The sequence below is a fragment of the Eucalyptus grandis genome, chromosome 11 (assembly GCF_016545825.1).
Source record: "Eucalyptus grandis isolate ANBG69807.140 chromosome 11, ASM1654582v1, whole genome shotgun sequence".
Taxonomy (NCBI): domain Eukaryota; kingdom Viridiplantae; phylum Streptophyta; class Magnoliopsida; order Myrtales; family Myrtaceae; genus Eucalyptus; species Eucalyptus grandis.
In genome coordinates, this window is record NC_052622.1 from 47266122 (window position 1) to 47288000 (window position 21879).

Below are 21879 nucleotides of genomic sequence, written 5' to 3' on the forward strand. Positions count from 1 at the left end.
CTGAGTTTAGAAGGGTAAATTTTGCCTACATGAAAAAGAGTACCCGTTACTTTTTCAAGATAAAGCACATAACATGTTGATCTCACCCCCATCAATTTTTTTATTTTTTTTGGAATGCATTTAAATCACAAAGTTATACATAATCTACAGTTGTTTCAAATCCAATCCATAGAATAATTGGTCAAACTGACATTTCCTAAATTAAAAGTTTAAAACGTATAAAATTAATAGAAAATTTGAAGTTTTTGTGTATTTATGATTGGACGGGATTACTTTAATAACACGGTGATTTAAAAAAAAATGATTTTATTTATTTATTTATAAATTTGGAGTCTGTGGCACGTGGAGCGTCTCCTTGTCTATAAATTCTCTCCAACTGACCTTTCGCAAGACAATAATCAAATCCTCTGTTGTACTTCATTTTCTATTCGTCTGACATCTACCCACAAAGGGGAACCAAAATGTCCCTAGAAACCTCAGCAAATCGTCCTCTTCCTGCTAAAGGAAACAGCCAGATGGTTGAACGCCGGTCGGTAGATTATCATCCGAGCTTGTGGGAGGATTACCTCGCCAAATATTCTTCTCCCTCCAACTCAATGGTAGGATTTAAGTTGCTCCACATGTTGCAAGTTACTACAAAATCGGTTACTTACATAAGGTAGAAAAAGAGGGAGAAAATAGAATAAGAAGAAACAATTTAAGGATAGGCCTTGGGCCAATGAATGTTTCATGCACTTTCGGAGTGAAATTAACATGTATTCTTGTTTATGTGTAGGATGATGGCCATGATCAGCAGGCGGAACAAGAAATCCAGAAGCTGAAGGACGAGGTGAAGTGGATGCTATGCGCTCATGCGGACAAGCCATCCCTGAAACGGGATATGATTGATCAAATACAACGCTTAGGCATTGCGTACCACTTCGCAAGCGAGATTGATAATGTGCTGAAAAAACTTAGCGAGACCTATTTTGTTAGTAATAATGGAGATCATGATAATGACGACCTCTACACAGTCGCTCTCCTCTTCCGTTTATTGCGACAACAAGGTTACCGTATTTCATGCGGTGAGTGGTCCCTTTTGTGTTTCTATCATTTCGCAAATTACAACCAATAGACTATGATCCTTTGCGATTGTCTAGAATCTGTCCTCTTTGCCTTTCCCAGCTGGGACATATGTTATAGACACCATTTGTGGAAAAAAAAAAATCCTCTGCAAGTAGCTTTAATCACTATTCATGTGTTGGTTGTTATTATTACTATCTGCTCTTTCGGTAACCAACGGTGTTTAGACCGCCCGTGAAGAATCTTCTTGTCTTATTGGGATGTTTCAATAGGAATCCTGATTTCACTATGATTTATAAGCAGATATCTTCAACAAGTTCAAGGACACCAGCGGAAAGTTCGGTGAAAAACACGCAAGTGACATACGTGGATTACTAAGTTTGTATGAAGCTAGCCATTTGAGTGTGCATGGAGAAGATGTTCTTTTTCTTTCGATCAAGCGCTTTCTTTCAGTTTAAAGCATCTGGAATCGATTGACAAGGAGCAATCTGAGCCCTCCTCTCGCAGCACAAGTCCAACATGCCTTAAAGCAAACAATTCATCGAGGGGTGCCGAGGCTCGAGGCAAGACAATACATCTCCATGTATGAAGCGGAGCCTTTGCATAATAAAGTGTTACTATCACTTGCCAAGTTGGATTTCAACCACTTGCAAAAGCAACACCAGAAGGAGTTATTTGATCTTGCAAGGTTGATCAATTTTGCAATCACAGGATTAAATTGATTTATTGTTTATACTCTATGGAAGGTTTTTAAGTAACTATGACTTTCCCTTTTACATGTAGGTGGTGGATGGGTTTGGACTTCAAGAACAAGTTACCATTTGCAAGAGATAGGCTCGTGGAAGGATACTTCTGGATTTTGGGAGTTCATTTTGAGCCTGAATTAGCGCTTGTTAGAAGAATGATGACCAAAGTGATTGCAATGACTTCAGTTCTCGATGACATATATGATGTCTATGGCACCTATGAAGAGCTAGAGCTCTTTACTCGAGCTGTTCAAAGGTCAGATTGGTACCGTACATGAGTCTTATCAAGTAGATTTTGTTTTATATATATTCGCATGACCAACAAGATGGGGTAAAATGTATATTATTGGCAAGTCCTTGTGATGGAAGATGATGGGGTTGGTAGATTAACCTTGTCATATTTCTTGGGTGATATTGTGATTAGTAAAACCCCCGTATAGTGTAAGCTTTTCGAAATATCATGAAACGTATTCCTATAACATTGTCATATTTCGCGGGTGATATTGTGATTAGAAAATCTTCGAGTAACGCAAGCTTTTTGAAATATCATGAAACGTATTCCTATCTTATAATTTCAGGTGGGACATTGATTGCATAAATGAACTTCCAGAGTACATAAAAGTGTTCTACAAAGCACTTATCGATGTCTACGATGAAATTGGAGAAAAGCTGGCTTCCGCTGGAAGATCGTATGGCCTCGACTATGCGAAAGAGGCAGTAAGATTGTACCACCTCTACTGTATTCTACAATCATAGTGTCATTATTCTCGACTTTTAGAATTAAATGCTTTGCATTTTCAGATGAAAAGGCAAGATAGATCCTACTTTGCTGAAGCAAAATGGCTGCACCGACAACACAAGCCCACAATGGATGAGTACATGTCCGTCGCATTAGTATCGAGTGGTTACCACTTGTTAGCGATCACGTCCTTTGTTGGAATGCAAGATATTGTAACAAAAAGACGATTTAGATTGGCTGTTCAACGACCCAAAGATACTCAAGGCTTCAACAGTTATTTGCAGGCTCATGGATGATTTGGCCACTCATAAGGTACCTTTTTTTCTTGCACGCGTTAAATGAAGATATTGACCCAAGCCCAACTACTACGAAACATCAGATCTCGTTTATATGTCTTCTTGTCTATATCTTCGCAGTTTGAGCAAGGAAGAGAACATGCGGACTCGGCTGTGCAATGTTACATGAAGCAATACAATGTCACGGAACAAGAAGCGGAGAATGACCTTCGCAAGCAAGTTGATGATGCGTGGAAGGACCTGAATGAGGAGTGTCTTTGCCCGACTGCCGTCGCCAAGCCGCTTCTCATGGGAATTCTCAACCTTACACGAGTGATGGATGTGCTGTACAAGGATGGAGGAGATCATTATACCAATCCTCATATTATGCTGAAAGATTACATACGTTCGGTGCTCATGGATCCAGTGCAAACGTTTTGATATGCAGCAACTAGACATCCGTCAGATGATGCATCTACGCATGTGTGAAGCATTAATGAAATAGGCTTGGGAATAAGATGTTGGATGCATATGTAGTTGCGGTACAATAAAGCTTTTAGTGAGAATGGTATGGTTGTATCAGTATGGACATATAGTTTGCTGTAACCTCTATATTTTTCATTGAAGAATAAAATGAAGCATCTATGTTACTTATAAAAAGAACAAATTACACTTTCGAGGAGGTATTTTCATTTTAAATCTCAAAGTAATTTAGAATGTTATGGTGATAAAACAAGTTGATTTTATCTGTATGGGCTATGGAAAGATGAGAATGAGATATACTTTGAGAAAGCTTTTAGGTCATATTTCCCAAAAGCCGCAGAACAGATACAGAGCTAAAGCACCAAGCATCGTAACATATGATCAACAGAGAAAAAAATAACAACCTATTATTGGGCTCCAGCGCCAAGAAAAGCAGCAGCCGGCGTGAATCTTGCTTTTCCTTTTTCCCCTTCTCCGTCTTTTTTCCGATAAACCCGGCAATACAGAAGAAAAAATAAGACAAAAACTAGGGAAAAAGAAAAAGAAAAAGACGAGAGTGACATGGTCCAACTCACCATTATTTCGGGTTCTTGAACAGAGGATTTTTGTTGCTGAATCTGCAGAGAAAAGAGAGCGGTAAGCTATTTTGTCTTCTCTATGTGACAGACAAACTGCAGCAGGTCAACTGTTTCGAGCCAGAAAGCTGAAGGACAATGAGCAAGAGCACTGTAATCAAGTCCTCTCCGCCTCAAGACACTGGTGCGATACGTGGATTTGTCGAATTCGGGTTCTATCGAAGGAATCCGATGTCGACTCGGATTCTTCAGGGTCATGGTCAGGTTGGTCACAATGCAACAAGCAGCTGTTACCTTCGCTATACACTTAATGATGAACATGGGAGGGCAGCTAAACATCTTTTGTGTTTTTATAGAATAATGAAGCGTTGGATAATGGGATTGGGGCACGGGCACCTATGTCTTGAGCCAACTTTGATTGATTGGGGCACTAGCGTTGAGGTACCAAGCTCAGCCTTGATGGACCTAAACGTGGGCATTGAAGTTCCAAGCCTGGCCTCGATGGACCTAGGCATAAGCATTGAGATCTTGGGTGTTGGCCTCAATGGACCCTAGCTTAAAAGCCAAGACTTGAACCTGAGCATTAAGGACCTGAATAGGACCTTTGTGGACTCAAGCCTGAGTGCTGGGGACTAGAGCTCAAGCATTGAGGACCATAGCACAAACTTTGAAGACCCTGGGCCCAAGTGTTGGGGATTTGAGCTCAGGTACCGAGATCTTGCACTTGGCCTTCATGGACCTAGGCTCGGGTGCCGTAACATTAGGCATGAGCATGAGGCATCGAGCATAGGCACCTCGTGCTAATGCACCGAGGCTTCGGGCTCAGCCTCGATGGTCCCGAATACGAGCATCGGGGGCTTGAGCATGGATGCTGGGGTTTGCGGCTCAACCTCGATGGACCTAGGCACGGGTGTTGGGGACATAGGAAAGGGAATCGAGGTCATGAGCTTAGCCTCGATGGACCCCAACCTCAGCGTTCTAGACTTAATCTTGGACACCAGAGACCTGAGAACCAACATTGAGGTTTCTGTGTCCGATAGTAGAGCTTTAGGTCTATACAATGATACCTAGATATATTTTGAAATATGACTTTTGATATTTTAAAGAGGAATTCATTTTCTTGAATTTAAGTGTGGGTTTTTTTTATTGAATAGGAAAACATTTTCTATTGACTTATCTTTCCTAAGCGAACCAAACACCAAAAAATATTTTTAACAAAACAAATAAAGCCTTAATATCTTCAAATTTGGCCAAAATCTACATCAACCCGTCAAGCCATGTAAGAAACAAAGTTATAAGATGTTGTTTCTATGTTACTGAATAATAAACCATTGTACGATATAAAATGATGTTGACGATTGTCGTTCTTTCATATTGGTCAATCCATCTTCGAAGTCGGGTGTATTGTATGCTACGAAGAAATGAGTATTAGTATGACAAATTAGCCTATGATACGGCCTCGTACTATTATTTTATTGTAGAGGCAATAAAATATATGAAGTGTAGGTACATTAAACGGAAGCCAATTATGAGGTATTACAAACATATATAACAATAAGGTTTTGAAAAGCAGTAGCAACTTATGAGGGCGTCCTACATTTTATCCTACCAAAAAAAAGAAAAGGGAGGTCCCCATCGAAACCTTACAGCTTCATCCAACTGGAGTGAATGTAGTTTCGATGTCTGAACGCGAAGTCCTCTTTCTCTTCAGAATCACGGTGGAGACCATCGGATGCTACGGAGTTTGCACGGGACCTCTCATTGTCATCACGATAAATCTTGAATTGTTGATGAGATGTCCAAGCGAAAAAAAGAAGAAGAAGTCATAATCCTATTGTATTTATACCAATTTGGTCATAAACTTTTCAATTATACAATTTAAATTCTAAACTTTTGACAATCTGCTAGTATAGTCTATTTAGCCAATTTTGGCCGAAAATCACTAACATTAACGTTGGTTGTTCTGTATGGCACGGTGTTAATATTGACAAATTTTACAATTTTTTAAATATTATTTTCTTTTTTTCCTTTCTATGTTTATTTTCACAAGTCTGAGTCAACAAGCATTTGGTTTGGTTGATGGCCACCTCACTCTCACTAAGATCCAGGAGAGGGCCACAACGCCCTCACTAGCCACAAGCAAGGGGCTTATGGCTCTCACCCTTGGCCGACAAGGGCATCGTGGCCCTCTCTGGCCAACAAGAGAGGTCATAGCTCTCTCCTAGATTTGGTTGAGGGCCCAATGCCCTAGCCTATAGTGGGCAAGGGCACAAAGGTCCTTAGCCAAACCTTGCCTATAGCTGGCGAAGGTCTGCCCACTTTTAGTTTAAAAGAAAAAAGAAAAGAAATAAAACAACAAACAAAAAAGTACTAAAAATTCATAATTTTTTTTAAAAAAATAACAAAATTATCAACCTTAGCATTGGTCATGCCATGTAGGACAGTTGATGTCTATGTCAGTAATTTTTTGTCAAAATTGGCTGGATGGACTATTTTGGCAAATCGTCAAAAAATTTAGGACTCAATTGATACAACTGAAAATTTAAAAACTTCAACGCGGGAAAACCCCTGCAAAAAAAATAAATAAATTCTGCAGTCGTTGTAAAGCGTGTATCTACATGATGCCACTCACCCTATAAAGGAAGTGGGAATAACGCTGAGCAAATTACGAACATAGGATTAATGACGATGAAATGAACCATATGTAACTAGGACAGAGATGCTATATCCTTAGAGAACCCAATGAGTGAATCACTACCACTTGCATTGAATCCTGTGCATGTGCCTAAAATCACACTCGAGCACCAAACTCCCATCCAATCTTGTCATAACAAAGCTCTCCACCTAAGACATGGCAACCGAATCTCTTCCACTTCCTGTCACCTTTGAACTCTTCCACTCTCTCCACTCTCACTTCTCTTCCTGATCCACCATCATCATGAGCCCACACTCCTTCCCTCATCACCACTTCATCTTCTCAGCAATGGCCTCACTCACCCCCAATCTGATTCCTCTCCGTGCCTTGTCATGTGTCATGACCTTGAACCACACAAAGCCATCACTAATCCCATCATCATCCTTCACTGCTCTTAGGCCGAAGACCGAAGCCTCCTCCTTTGTCAAAGCCACATTTACCCTTGCCTTATTATTGTCCTCGTTGTTCACATTATTCTCACACGTGTGAAGCTCCTCCCACTTTTGCTCAAGTATCATCTTGTAGAACATTGACTTCTTCATTTGGTGCTTGGTCTCGACACCTTCATCCCTGACAAAAACACATGGGCAATACCATTCCCCCACAACAATAGGAGCAGTAGACTTGACTCACACCTAGCCTCTGGATTAATCAAGGCTCGTGTGGATATCAGAATGTAACAGATGAATAAGCTGTAATTCGGATTCAATTGCAACAAAAGTAGTTTAATATAACATAGATGGTATCTCTTTTAGTTTCTGTGACTATAATTGGTCAAGAGAAATTAACGCATATTGCATACCCAAAGAACATGTTGAGTGCAAACTGTAGTTAGTACTATTACACATACCCTCGGTATTTGCCCTCCGCAGTTATGATATAATAGATGTTCGATGAGAGAGGCCTATCGAGTGCCGGAATGAACCAGAGCTTGGTTGCGGAGTCTTCATATAATGACTGGAAGAATAGGACCCTGTCCTGAGGAAATGGAAGCTTCGTGACCGATATGATCCCGTACCCGCAGCAATTCGTGTTCTCTGCTTCTGCTTCCACGTCCGTGATCACCAGGTAGCCTGAAAATGGACCTTCATTTGGTACTCCTCAAGAGCGCTCGTTGACTTCCTGCATGCAGACAGAGGCCGAGTCGCATACATCTCTCTCTCTCTCTCTCTCTCTCTCTCGCTGATGGTGGTGATTTTTTACTATGCCATTTATACGACAATTGAGGAGACTATTGCACCAGTTCTTGATTGACAGAATGGAAATTTACCTTAAAGAAGGCCAAATATGACATATATATTTTGTATTTGTTGAATCGTTTTAAGGGTAGAATGAAATGGACATAATGCATTTCTTTAGTGATTACTCATGCATTTCTTTTGAGCAAATTAAGATTGGATTTTTGTATCATGCGCGGTAATGCATCGGTAATGCATCTCTTTCTATTTGATTGCAGTGAATTTTAGCCATGACTTTAATATTGAAACCACCAAAAAAAAAAAAAAAAAAAAATGAGAAGACTACTGCACGATCCTTGGTTGAGAGAGCGGAAATTTATTTTAAAGAGGGCCGAATATGAGCAATTGTTTATATCTGTTGAATAGTTCCAAGGGTTGAATCAAATGGACATAATGCATTTCTTTAGTGACTACTTGTGCATTTCTTTTGAGCAAAATTAGAAGTACTCATCCGATTCCGTATCATGCATTACCTATAAGATAAATGTGTTTAGTTTACTGAAAATTTCTTGTCACTAGAAAATGTTTTCAATAAATTCACTTTCGGAGAAAGCAAACCATTCTCTAGTGTTTGTTTGTAGGGAAAACAAGTTGAAAAAGTTGGTTTTGGTTTCGATAATTCACTAAATGGCATATGATAATAAATAAACTATAATCAAGATCTGCTTTGTTTATTCTGTAGTTCATCAAAATAGCAGGACTTTAAATTATGAAATTTTATCCAAAAAATGTTGTATATGATGGTCTTTTGGGAATGTGGAAGAATATAAATTTATTATGAAGAGAGTAGACAAGATTATCGAGAGGAAATATGAGACTTGCTGGGAAAAAAAATTGATGAGAGAGATCGGAGAAGGCAAATAATAACAATCAAGGAAAAACGGCTCCTCAAGGGCCATCAATAAATCTAAAGACCGAATTGATATTATTTATATTGATATGTTTGTAGTATAATACTATATATCGATATCGATTGGAAATTAAATATATATTCTATGTAGATAGAGTCAAAACCTATCGGAAGGTCCTGAATTAGACCAATGGAATTCTGTCAGATTTCTTTCTTGCTAAATCAAAAAGCCATATTCCCCAATCTAAGCTTATTATTTTCAATTCATAGTTAACTTTCCAGATTTCTCTTCGTCCCCTCCTCTGCATCCTTTTCAACGCGGTCTACAACATTTGCCTTTTCTAGAGTATTGTCGTCGGCTAAATATGAGTCTTGTTTGAAGTTTGTTTGTAAAAACAAACCAAGTGCATGTTTCCTTGTCCCACATAGGAGAAATGGGAGGAAGTGGGACAATTAATAAGTTTGGGGTTTCTTTAGTATACCTAAAGAGATGATTGGGTGTGGACTAGACCCTCGCTGGACGCTGGCTTCCCTCCGCCATGGCCGAAGGAGAGAAGAAGAAGAAAAAGACCAAAATGCCCAATTCCGTTAACTTTAACTAACGGAATGACGAAATTGGTCAATTTTCAAATAGTCAGGGACTAAATCGAACATTTATCGATAGTTCAATGACCAAATTGAGCAAATCGAAAGCTCAGGGATGAGATTACATATTAAGTAGAAGTCCGGGGACCATTTTCCTAATAAACAAAAGAGCAAAAAGGGAAAAAAAAGAAAATCCAGAATTTTTTTTTTAAATTTGAACAAATTGTCCATGTCAGTGTTGGCCTATCATGTCCAACGTCCACATTGGTGACTTTCAGCCAATTTTGATCGGAAGGATTATATTGATAAATCATAAAAAAAATCATAACTAAATTAGTAAAATTGAGAGATTTAAAGTTAAATTGGCCATCGTAAAATAAGTTTAGAATTGAATTGGACATTTATTTGTGTATGTATGAATACGTCAAATCTCAAAGTTTCCAGAACGTTTGTAGTATGTACGCAACAAACTGGGATTATCTCTGGCTGATAAGTCTAGAAGCGGAATTGATGGAAAGACAATGACTCCAAGTCAAGGGGGCATTAACTGTGTTTAGAGGGAGTTATCTCTTTTTTTTTTCTTTTCTTTTTCGGTCGAATAGAGGGAGCTATCTCGTAGGGTCAAAATTGTGTAGCGTGATAGGGAAGATTAGTTGCTACCAAGAGAATTTTCCAAGTCAGATTTATGGGTTGTTGGGCTTGCAAAGCTAGTCAGATAGGATAATGCATGGACTTAGTTTATGCGTAGTGTAATGGATACAAATAATCACCCAATGCAAAATTGGTATGCACGTTTGTGTTTGTTTTTATGGCTCCGCACATTTTTTAAACGTGATTGGCTTGATCTCATATATTTAAAACTATGGAATAGTTTCTATTTACCAAAGTATGCATGGAATTGCTTCAAAGAGGATTTTGAGAAAATATTATATCGTCTATCCACCATAAAGACCAAGCTTGACTTTATTATTATTCATATCAGCCTTGTAGCAAGACCCGTAGAGTTAATTTATTAGATGGTATGGATCCACGTCCACACAATATCTTCTAGAATACATAATATGTTTGTCACGCCCTGACCCGCTTCGAGCATGCGGCACCCCTCACTCGTTGTCATTCATTTCCTTTAGGTCATTTGATTGCGACATCCCAGGAGTCGTCGCCAACACAATCGTTTTATTCGATTAAATACGCAAGTGGAAGCATAAACAATTCACCCAATCAACAAACAGGGATAGTTTCGAACACACTTATAATTACATATATGCATCCATAACGTCATTACAACATACCAGCTATTTATATTCAAACTTGAACGTCACTCATTACGCCATTTCGTGTTCAATCAAAATACGCGGTCATTCGCACTTCCAACTCCAATTTAAAGTTTTAACAACCAAAAATTGCAAAATAGTACATTTGTGACACATTGAACATCAATTAGTTTCCATTAAATTAATACTACAAAATGGTATACATGTGACAAACGGAGAGTAAAACCCTAAATTAGTATTTCTGTCAACTGTCATTTGTCATCCAACTCAGCAATTTGATTGTAAAATTTAATGGAAACTAAGGGATGGTGAATTTGTCATAAGTTTACCAATTTACAGTTTTTGGTGGTCAAAAGATTAGTTTAGAGTTAATTCTTCACAAGTATATTAGTTTGGGATTTTCGTAGTGCTAACCCATTTTAAAAAATTGCACAAGTTGAAAACATTCATGATTTATGTTCCTTTTTCCACATTACATCAGATATTAGAAGCAAAGCCCAAGTCAAGTCATTATGAACTAAAACTAACCCAATATTTTACTGACCAACTCTTCCACAAATGGATAGTTTTGTTTCAATTTTTGAGAATTGCAATATTCTATTAAAAACAGAAAAAATCTAATGAACTAATTGAAAAATTAAAGAATGACTTAAGGGTTTTAGAACTAATTTGGCCACTTGGGTGTGTATCACCCCGTCATATCTCAAAGTTTCCCGAATGTTTGTAGTATGTACGCAACAAACTGGGATTCTCTCTGGCTGATAGGTCTAGGAGCAGAATTGACGGAACGATGATGACTCCAAGTCAATGGGGCATTAATTACGTTTAGAGGGAGCTACCTCGTAGGGTCAAAATTGTGTAGCGTGATAAGGAAAGGCATTACTTGCTACCAAGAGAATTTTCCAACTTAGTTTCATGGGTTGTTGGGCATGGGGACGATTACTCCAAGTCAATGGGGCATTAATTACATTTACAGGGAGCTACCTCGTAGGGTCAAAATTGTGCAGCGTGATAGGAAATGCATCAGTTACTACCAAGAGAATTTTCCAAGTTAGTTTCATGGGTTGTTGGGCATGGGACAATGACTCCAAGTCAATGGGGCATTAATTATGTTTAGAGGGAGCTACCTCGTAGGGTCAAAATTTTGCAGCATGATAGGAAAGGCATCAGTTGCTACCAAGAGAATTTTCCAAGTCAGTTTCATGGGTTGTTGGGCATGGGAAGCTAGTCATGATAGGATCACGTATGGACTTTGTTTATGCGTAAAGTGATAAATATAAATAATCACACAATGCAAAATTGTTATGCAAACTCGTGTTTATTTTTTATGGGTCCATATGTTTTTAAACATGATCGGCTTGATCTCGTATATTTAAAACTATGGAGTACTTACTATTTACCAACGTATGCATGGAATTGCTTCAAAGAGGGTTTTGGAAAATATTGTATGGTCTATACATCAAAAGGACCAAGCTCCTCTTTATCGTTAGTCATGTGAGCCTTACAGTCAGACTCGCACAGTCAATGTATTAGATGGTATGGATCCTCGTAATCTATAGACCACACAATGACTTCTAGAAGGCAAAAAAATATTGGTATAAATATGTGTTCCATTAATTTATTGACACGCCTATTTACATACTTTTTTTTTTATTTAAATTTTGCCCTTTCTCTTTCAATTCTTTCCTTTTTCCTTTGGGAAAAATTCATATTTTGCTCTTCATTCTTGACAAAATGTAAATTGAATTTATTCAATTAGTTTCTTAAAAAAAAAAAAAAAAAAACTTAAACATGATTAGATTTAATATGAACCTTTTGGCTATACGAAATATTTAGAAACCTTCAACCATAACTTCCCTTTTTTTCCTTCATTTTTCACTCAATATGAAAACATAATTTAATTTCTTGAAAATTTTACGATTGAATTTTCTAAACCCGAAGCTTTAGTAGTTTATTAGATCCTGTTAGTGCATCACATAAAAAAGATTTATTATTTGCTTTCCTCAACACCAATAAAAAGCTATTTTTGTATCTTGCACAATTTAAAAACATTCACATATTATTTTCCTTTTTCCGCATTACGTCAAATATTAGAAGTAAAGCTTGAAAAAACTTAGCATTATATAAGACTCAATTCGTTTTTGTGGAAAATGTACAATTGTGGAAAATGTTTTTTAAGAAACCATTTTTTGGAAAATGACAATTACAATATTTGGCTGAAACTTGAAAATGAGCTAAAAGATATTTTTTTTCATTCGGTATCAAAAATCTCATTCGGTTTCCTTTGTGCACCACTTTTAATAACTTTTTTTTTTTAATTTTTGTAAAAAATTGAAATTTTAATTATTTTAATATTTTTTTTTGCTATTTCTTTTCTTTTTTCTTCTTCTTCGGCCAATTGCTGGCCATGGCGACGGACGACGACTAGCCTAACGCAAGCTCTAGCTCACTAGATTTCGGTGAGCCAAGCCGAGCCAAGCCGACCTTGGGTGAGACTCCACCTCGCTAGATTTGACTAGTAGACCCTTGCCCAAGCTGGCGAGCCGCCTAGGTTGGCGAGCTAGGCAAGGCTCAAGCCTCACCAACCTTTGGCAAAGTCAGGTGGGTCTTGAGCTTGCCTGTGGCCGGTTGTTAACACCCATCATGGCTGGCGATCGGTCGAGGAAGAAAAAGAAAGAAAGAAAATAAAATAAAAAATTGAAAAATAAAAGTTAAAACCTCAAATTTTTTTAAAGAAAAGAAGAAAAAGAAGAAGAGGGAAATGTGTTTGGTGAAAGAAAGTGCTTCACTTAGTAGTGAAAGAAGGATGATGAAAAATGTTTTCCGCTTTCCCCACTTTTGAAAGTGTTTTTTCCATTGACAAAAAATGTTTTCCTTGATTAATTTATTTTCTATGAATTGAATGATGGAAAATTTAGAAAGTTTTTTTTTTTTTTTTTTCTATATGAATGGAGCCTTAGAGACATGGTAATAATTTTGATTTGTATTTGTTATCTTTAGGTAGTTTTATTCTATAGCCTATTGTTATATGAAGTTGGATTGCGCTTATGTTAGTGGCTGTCGAATTGGGCTAGGCACATGATTTGTACGGAGTACAGTTTTTTGGGGTCGTGAGGGAATTGGTCTGACCTTTCTTTTTTTTTTTTTTTTTGGTCGAAATATTGTTCATTCATTACTAGCCCACTAAAGGGGCATCTTTAGTTGGAACATCTAAGCATAAGATTAAAATTAAAGGTTGAGGAGGATATGAAAACCAATTACTGTGAAGAGAATTTGCTTGATGGGCTTTAGTGACCCAATCCGTGACCTTGTTTGTTTCTCGAGGCTCATAGATGATCGAAATTCCTTTAAGCTGGGCCAGTAAACTTTTGTAGTCTTCCACAGTGGACCAAGCCGGCCAAGGGGGCTCTTCAAAGCCTGATGAGCAATGCACAAGGGGTAAGTGATCTGTTGACACCCGCAGATCAGCTTCAGTCGTGGCTTTCAAATCAGTTTCAGTCTGGCCTTTCTCTTTGGCAGCTACAAAGTTCATTGGATTGCCATAATCCTGCTCATGGCTGTCTCTCCCACATCAGAAATACTCTCCACCTTAATTAGAATGAAAAAAGGAGAAACTATCTCCGTTATCCTGCTTACTCTAATATTAGTACAGTCAATATATTATAATAAATTGACGATTAAATATTCATTTGATTTTGTGTTTATTGATATTGTATAAATTGAAATACAATGTTTCTATTCATCATTCAATAAGAGTAGTTTATTTTGCCATAATCCTGCTCATGGCTGTTTCTATTCATTTGATTAAATATTCATTTGATTTTGTGTTTATTAGTCGAGTTGCCAAAATGCCAATTAATCGAGATGCTTATTGTATGCAAGTTACAGAAAAAGAATCGATATACGACAGCTCCTTTATCTATGTTGAATTATTAATGAGAGTCACAAGACTAACACAAATAGTAGTTGTTTGTAAATGTACATAAAGCTAAGATTTCCTTGTATCAAATTGACATAACGAACAAATTCTAAGTCTGTAATTTGTGACTTGTATGGAATCACAGTTTGTTTTCCCACTTGCCGAGACAATTGCTTCGCTCACTACATTATTTATTTCACGTAAAAGTGTATAATGTTTTGAAATTCAGCATTAGGTGGAGATTAGCCGAATTGAAGAGGGAAGTCGCAAGTGGATTAAATCTTATCTTTTCGAGAGATTTTACATTAGTTCTTTTATTTCAAAGGCGTAAATGTCATTCCTTATTATGTCCTTTAGCGTATGTATTTTGTCTAATCTAAAGTTTCTTTATTACTAGTCTATGAATAGTGTTTGTGAAGTCTGAATCGAGGGTTCCCTGAACCACATACGATCATTTTTATCACGGAACGTAGTCAAAACCAAACTTCTTCCACGAGATCTCTCACCATCAATTATGAAAGCCCTGGTTTTCGTGTGTAGAGAAAAATGAGGTACTCTCATTTGTGTGTCGTGTCCAACGCGCACATAGTGGTGCAAAAACCGATTCTGTTATGAGCATCTCCAACCTAGCGTTCTGGAATCCTCCAAAAGCTCCATGGCGCTGAGTTGCTTCGCTCGGTCCCTCGCGCGCTTGTGACGTCCGCAGATCTGGAAGGCGTCGGGGGAGGGAAGGGAGAAAGAAATAGAGAATGGGCCGAGTCTTTCTTGACGGGCTCCCCGACAGTGGGGCCTTTCTTTCTTACTCTTATTGAACCTCATTTGGTGGGCTGCCTAAGGAAATGGGTCGGCTTAGTGAAGTCTCATCGGTGGGCTCTGAGCTTGGGTTAATGGATCGAATTCAACTTCGAAGAAAATGAAGCAAAATGGGTCCTGTGGTTTAGATCTGAATCGCGGATTTGGGCGACATGAGCTGGGCCAAATTCTTTTTCTTTGTTCTCTTTCATTTATTTATTTCCGTTCCTTTATATTTCTATTTAATATCATTATTTTTTCATTCTCAAAAAAGATGCATAGTTCGCCTATTGACGAAAATTCAGGTGTAAAAAATTACTAGCGGCGAAAAGATCAGTCTCATCAAGTCTCTCGTACAAGAATTAAAAGAGAGTTAAGCGTAGCTACTTTTCAGTCTCGGTACAAGGCCAAAAATGTCATGTACACAACCTATAAATAGAGGAGATGATACATGAAGGAAGTTGATCACAAAGCATAGTTCCCACCAATAACATACTGAAAGGAAGCGACTAGCTCGGCACGCCTTTCAAATTCTGGACTTGAATTGTTCGGCAGCATCTTGCATCTGGAAAATTCCAAATGACATATTTCCTAATTCATAGTAGGCAAACTTTCCAACGAGTCGCAATCAATTAAATTCAACTTTCTTAGGTTTTGTAAGCTGGAAAGATCTGGTAGCTTTTTTAAGGATGGGCAGAAGCATATCCATAAGCTTTCAGTGATTCTAATTGTTCGAGACCTTGTATCTCAACTAGCTTTGGGCACTGGTCAACTCAACATACAAAAGTCGTAGCTTTCTCAAGCTTGGTAAATGGGATAGTCTCTCAAGAAATTGACACTCCAGTAAGTCAAACTGGCGAAGGTTCTCCAACTGTCCAAGCACATCCAGTGGAATTTCGGTTAAGCACGACCTCCAAATTGCAAAATGGAACAAATATTTGAAGGTGTGAAGGTTTGACCATCCATATGTGGACTCAAGATCAAATAACGACAACCTCTCAATTTTGGGTGGACCCCGATCAAGAGATTGAAAGGTGGAGCTTGGTAATCGGAATACCACGAGTTCGGTAAGGGTACTTTTTTTTTTTTGGGTCGAAAACAAGACGATAATATTAATACTTGAGAGTTCTTAAACAAAAGACCCATCTAAAAAAGATCCAAACAAAGAAATCCCAAAGATCTTTGGGAGGCCAGACTACCCAAGAATGGGACGGGAATTCATTCATGGGCGCCCATTTACCCAATCTGCTACACAATTTGCGGAGCGAAGTACAATGGGCCAAGGAGATTTTTTAAAATAGCCCAAGAGGAATTTAGCTTCGTCCACTAAAGGCTTAATTTCCCACCGCACGTGGTCTTCTTTGACCATTGCATCTAGAAGCTCGCAGCAATCACTTTCCAGTTGCAGTTGTAGGTTTTTCTCTTTCTTCGACTGAAGCAGCTTCAAAGCTTCGACCATGGCCAGTGCCTCCGTTTGGATCGCCGATGAAGCTGGAACAATTTTTGCAAACCCATCAAGAAAGGTCCCCGTAGCATCTCGGATAACCCCCGCGACGGCACCTTCTGTAGCTCCCTCAACATAAGCTCCATCAATGTTCATTTTTAAGGTATGCGCCTTCGGTGGTACCCACTTTTTGGTCGATTGAGCTGATTCTGAGTAAAGTTTCAAGCTTTGATGGTTCCATTTGCTGAAATTTCTCAGTGACACTTTTGCTGAGCTGATTAGGGCTTTCGAATTTGGGGCAAGCCTCCGAAACACGAAGTCATTCCTTGCTTTCCACATAAACCACAAGAAGGTTGCAATTTCTTTAAAGGTCAGTGAGTTTTGTTGGTGTTCAATAAGGTCTTGAAGCCAAATTTCTATTCGCGTAACATTGTGACGTGATACTTGCATGTTAATCTCAGGGTCCGACCAAATTGAACTAGTCCAGCAACAGAGCAAGAAGAGGTGTTCTATAGATTCCACTTCCTGGTCACAAAAAGGACATGTTGGTCGAGGTATAATTTTCCTCCGGTAAAGATTCTCTGTTGTAGGGAGTGCGTTTTGACATATGCTCTGAAAGTGCTAGTACGTGCACCTAGAGGGGGGTGAATAGGTGTGAAAACAAATTTTGCAAAATATAATGTAGAATTTTACTTTTAACCCGAGTCTGGTTAACAGTAGACTTTGAAGAGGAAATTGAACTCTAACAATTAAATAGAGTTATGAACAAAGTAAAAGAGTTCAAGGAAGAGAATAAGAATACATGGTTTATAGTGGTTCGGCTTAATCCAAGCCTACGTCCACTCTCCCAAACTGACAGCCCACCAGCTGGATTTCACTATGAATCAAAAGAGTCGTTACAGTCTCACGTCCTTGATTCCACAGTGTAGAGACTCTTCTACACTTCCTCAAGGCCTCACAAATATCTAAACTCTCTTTTGAGTACAAAGTTATGCTCAACAATTGAATCAAGCAAAGAACAATGAGCTTCAGACTTTGGAATTTATTTATCACGCACACACTCGAATAACTAGAGCGTCTCCCTTAAATACTCCTCCATGTCTTCATAATCATTGGCACCTTCCAAAGGAGTTCTTCCAATCTACCCGTTGAACATAATCAATTAGGAAGATCTCGAGTTACTTAAGGAATGTGATGATAGCCCACCAATCCTGCTTGCCAATACAATCAGGATCTAGGTTTCCGTAAGTAGAACCTTCCAAGTATACTTTGCCAATCGACAGATCCAAATTACTCGAATAAATTTTAAAACAAATAATAGATCTTGAGATGCTATCTCCAACTATGAGATCTTCTTTAGCCGCTCGAATCAAAACTTTAAAGAAATACTCAATTTCTAGATATGTCTTCTTCGACGGTCTAGAAACTATCAATGAGGGCAGACTTTAAATCTTGAGTCTGGCGGTCTGGTGGTCTTCAGACTTTGACGACAGAGTCTGCAAGTCTTCAGACTAGATTAATTGAAACGTTTTGTTAGCTTCAAAACAAATAAGGAAGTTTTCTCCAACAATCTCCCCATTTTTGATGGTGACAAAACTTTCCTGCAGATTTGGATATTTTTGACCTGCAAGACAATACTCAAGCAGACATGGATATCTCATAAAAGATAAATGGATTAGGATAAAGATAGTATCGAATCTGCATCCATAGGAAATGAGTTAGTCCTGTAAGAACAACTATCTTTGCCATGAACACCAACAACGCTTAAGATCCTATAAGCATTAAACGATCAAACAATCCAAACCAAACCAGTCACAACCAAACAAAAGTAAAGTCAAATAATAAAGTCAAACAAAAGTCAAATCTGCACCAACTTGTCCCCCTTTTTGTCAGCATTAAAAAGGTAGAGACGAAAAGAGATTTGGATAAAATTAAGATTGTTTTGGAACACGAACAAGTTGGAAATCTCCCATCGACTTGACAGTCTCCTCCAGCTTTCTCAGATCCTCCTTTAGTTGCGCTACTTCCTCACCCTTGGCAGTTGCTTGAACTTAAAGATTAAGGGCCTGAACTTGATTGAGCAAAGAAACTGAAAAGGCTTGACTGGCATTATGCATATTCTGAATTTCGCATCCCAAGGCATAAATTTGGCCTCGCATTTCCATGAGAACATCAAGCAATCTTCTAAAGTTTGCTGAGTTGTCAATTTGAGTGCTTGCTTCAGCATGATTAGTTTGTGGAGTATTGGCAGATGATGGCATTTCAGCATGAGCACCTTGACTCGGAGATGAAACCTCATGACCTTCTTTAGGAAATTGAGAGGCATATACATCTTCTGGATCGATAGGAGAACGACTAACATCATCACTAGTAAAAGCAAGTGAAGAAGTACCTCTTTTCTCAGCAGCTCCCCCTGTTTCAGTGCCTTTAGGTGGAGAGAAGTACTCTTCATATTTTGTCTCTTCTTCGGTGACATGATGATCTTGTTCTCTCTTTCTTCTTCTTCTAGTTCTTTCTTCCTCTACTTCTTTCCTCATCGATTCCCTCTCTTCACTCCTCTATTCTATCTCTTCTCTGTCTTGATCCTCTCTCTCCTCTGTCTCTGGAACAAAACGCTGTAAGTTCCTTAAGGAAAGAGCGAAAATGGTGACATCTTCCTCATCTTTTTCATCCTGCAAAATGAGTAGTGCTCTCCTTTTCTTGGATGGAGTTGTCATGGGCTCCTTACCTTTCCGTTTTGCAGCCATAGAGTCTTGACGAGTCTTGACGAGTCTTGACAGGGGTCTTCTCTTTAAAGCGCTCTAAAGCCTTGTTTAGCTCCTTCAGACGCATTTTGGAAATCATCTTCAGTCCCACCACCATTTGATCACAGGTTCGAACACACATAATTTTGGGAGGCTGAATTTTAAAATGTTTGAATAGCTGAATAACAAGTGCTGAATAAGGAAGTTGGCCCTTGTCCTTCACCATCGATTTGTACATGTGAAACATGATAGTGTGTGGCAGAGAGAACTTTTTATCAACATTGATAGCATACATCAGCTTTGCTTCTGAATTGGAGACGTCAGTCTTTGATGTCGATTTGTGTCTAAGACAGTTAATCACAATCTTGTGAAGCAAGACATTTGAGGCATTCATCCTCAAGTAAGAAATTCAGCCTTCTACCATTCCATCCCGAACAAGCTCCACAGTCGCATGACCAATAGACACACTAATTGATTGGAATACCCCTCTCTCTACTCCAATCACATAAGCCAGAGTGTCCATATCAACCACATAATCCTGGTTTCTAACACTGAAAGAAAATCTATTCGCATCCAAAAGCTTAGATTGGAATAGAAATACGCATTAAGTTCGGATGAGCCTACTTGTTGTCTCGAGAAAAATCATTCAAGTTGAAGTAAAGTAAATTTCTCTCGCAACTTCACATTCAGAGAGTCGAGAAAATCAAAATCCACACTCCTTGTGTTCATCACCCCTTGCTTCAACAACTTAGAGTAAAGTTGCTTATGTTCCTCAGAACGAAACAAATCTGCCCTTTTTCCTCGAATATTCGCAGCAACACCCATTCTAGGCTTAAAATGAGTGGACATCTTTTCATCATCATTTCCATCAGGTTGACTAAATCTTCCAACACGTGGATCACTTGGGATATTCGCAAAAGCTCTTTCTGCCGAGCCCGCAGGAGCAATTCCAAAATGTTCCATCGTTCGTTAAAAATGGGTTTCATTTCGGTACCTATTTTCTTTCAAAAATTCATCAATAAAGTTCAATGTAGAACCTCCATCCGTTAAGGCATAGTAGAGTTTGAAGGTAAAAGTAGGCTTTAGAGTCCTTACAGGTTCGGCATCCTCAGTAATTTCTTCCTTCGCTTGTTGTTGCTAAACATCCTGTGGTCTAGCTTGAAGAGAATGACGCAGTTGAGAATGTTGTGGACTCTGCTGTTGCCTTGGAGATTCTTCTTCGTCGGTTAGATCAAAGTGCGTAGGACCCTCACACATATGCTATGGTCCCCTGCTTGCAATCCTTGAGGACTTTCTTTGGAAAGCCATTGTCACAGTCTTTGAGAGAGTTTCCGAACTCGATTCACGAGAAAGATGAAAACTTTAAGGTTTAAACTAGAGAGAAAACGTAAGAAAATGAAGTTCTTTGCTTCTAGGGTTCGTGAGTAAAAATGAAGAAGAAGAGTAGTATATAAGGCAATCGAAACGGGGTATACGGATCGTCGTTAAAAGGAAAAATAGAAAATGCCTTTTCAAAAAATAACTGCCTTTTTGAAAATAGATAACTGTCATTTCAAAAGATAACTTCTTTTTCGAAAAGGAATTATTGCTATAATTACGAAAACTTGGGAAGATAACATCAATCAATTGCAGATTAATAGACAAACGTACATTTTCGAGTTTTTTTATCCGAAAGATAAATTTCTAAAACAGAAATAACTTACAATCGTGATTCTTAATCTTCTGAGTCTGAGCATCTTTAGACTTTTATCCGTGAGTTTGAACTTCTTCAGACTTTAAGATATTAAGTCTGGATTGAATAGACTCAAATTGACTTTTCTCCAGTGGCTTAGTAAAAATGTCCGCCAGCTGATTCTTTGAGTCAATGAATTGAATCAATACTTCTCCATTTTGAACATGGTCTCTAATAAAATGATGTCGAATCTCTATATGCTTTGCTCTTGAATGAAGAATTGGATTCTTGGTGAGATTAATCGCGCCGGTGTTGTCACATTTGATCTCAGTGCATGAGTCTTTGATTCCAAAGTTTCTTAGCTGTTGTTTTATCCATAAGATTTGAGAACAACAACTTCCAAGAACCACATATTTTGCTTCTGCTGTTGAAAGAACTACAATACTTTGCTTCATTGAAAACCATGATACTGTTCTATTACCAAGCAATTAACAAGTACCTGAGGTGCTCTTTCTATCAACTCGCATCTGCTAGATATCGAGTATCTAAGGAGAGTAAAGTCTCATTATTTAGGATACTAGAGACCCAAATTAGAGGTTGTTGCAACGTATTTGATGATGCGTTTTGCAGCACTTAGATGAGATTCTTTGGGATCTGATTGAAATTTGGCACAAATGCAAACACTAAACAAAATGTCAGGTCTAGAGGCAATAAGATAAAGAAGTGAACCAATGATACTCTTATATAGCTTCTGGTAAACTTTCTTTCCTCCTTCATCTTTGTCCA

At 38.4% G+C, this 21879-nt stretch overlaps 1 protein-coding gene and 2 pseudogenes across 1 annotated transcript; 2 read left to right on the plus strand and 1 right to left on the minus strand.

The window, feature by feature from the left end:
• The first annotated feature begins 415 nt into the window (after positions 1-415).
• Positions 416-2765, plus strand: LOC120289974 (annotated as a pseudogene).
• Positions 2766-2771: 6 nt separating this feature from the next.
• Positions 2772-3427, plus strand: LOC120289357 (sesquiterpene synthase-like). Its single transcript, XM_039304149.1, has 2 exons — positions 2772-2859; positions 2964-3427. The coding sequence occupies exons 1-2, from the start codon at positions 2836-2838 to the stop codon at positions 3261-3263; spliced, it is 324 nt and encodes a 107-aa protein (XP_039160083.1). The 5' UTR covers positions 2772-2835; the 3' UTR covers positions 3264-3427.
• A 3200-nt stretch (positions 3428-6627) lies between these two features.
• Positions 6628-16833, minus strand: LOC120289975 (annotated as a pseudogene).
• Between the last annotated feature and the right edge of the window lie 5046 nt (positions 16834-21879).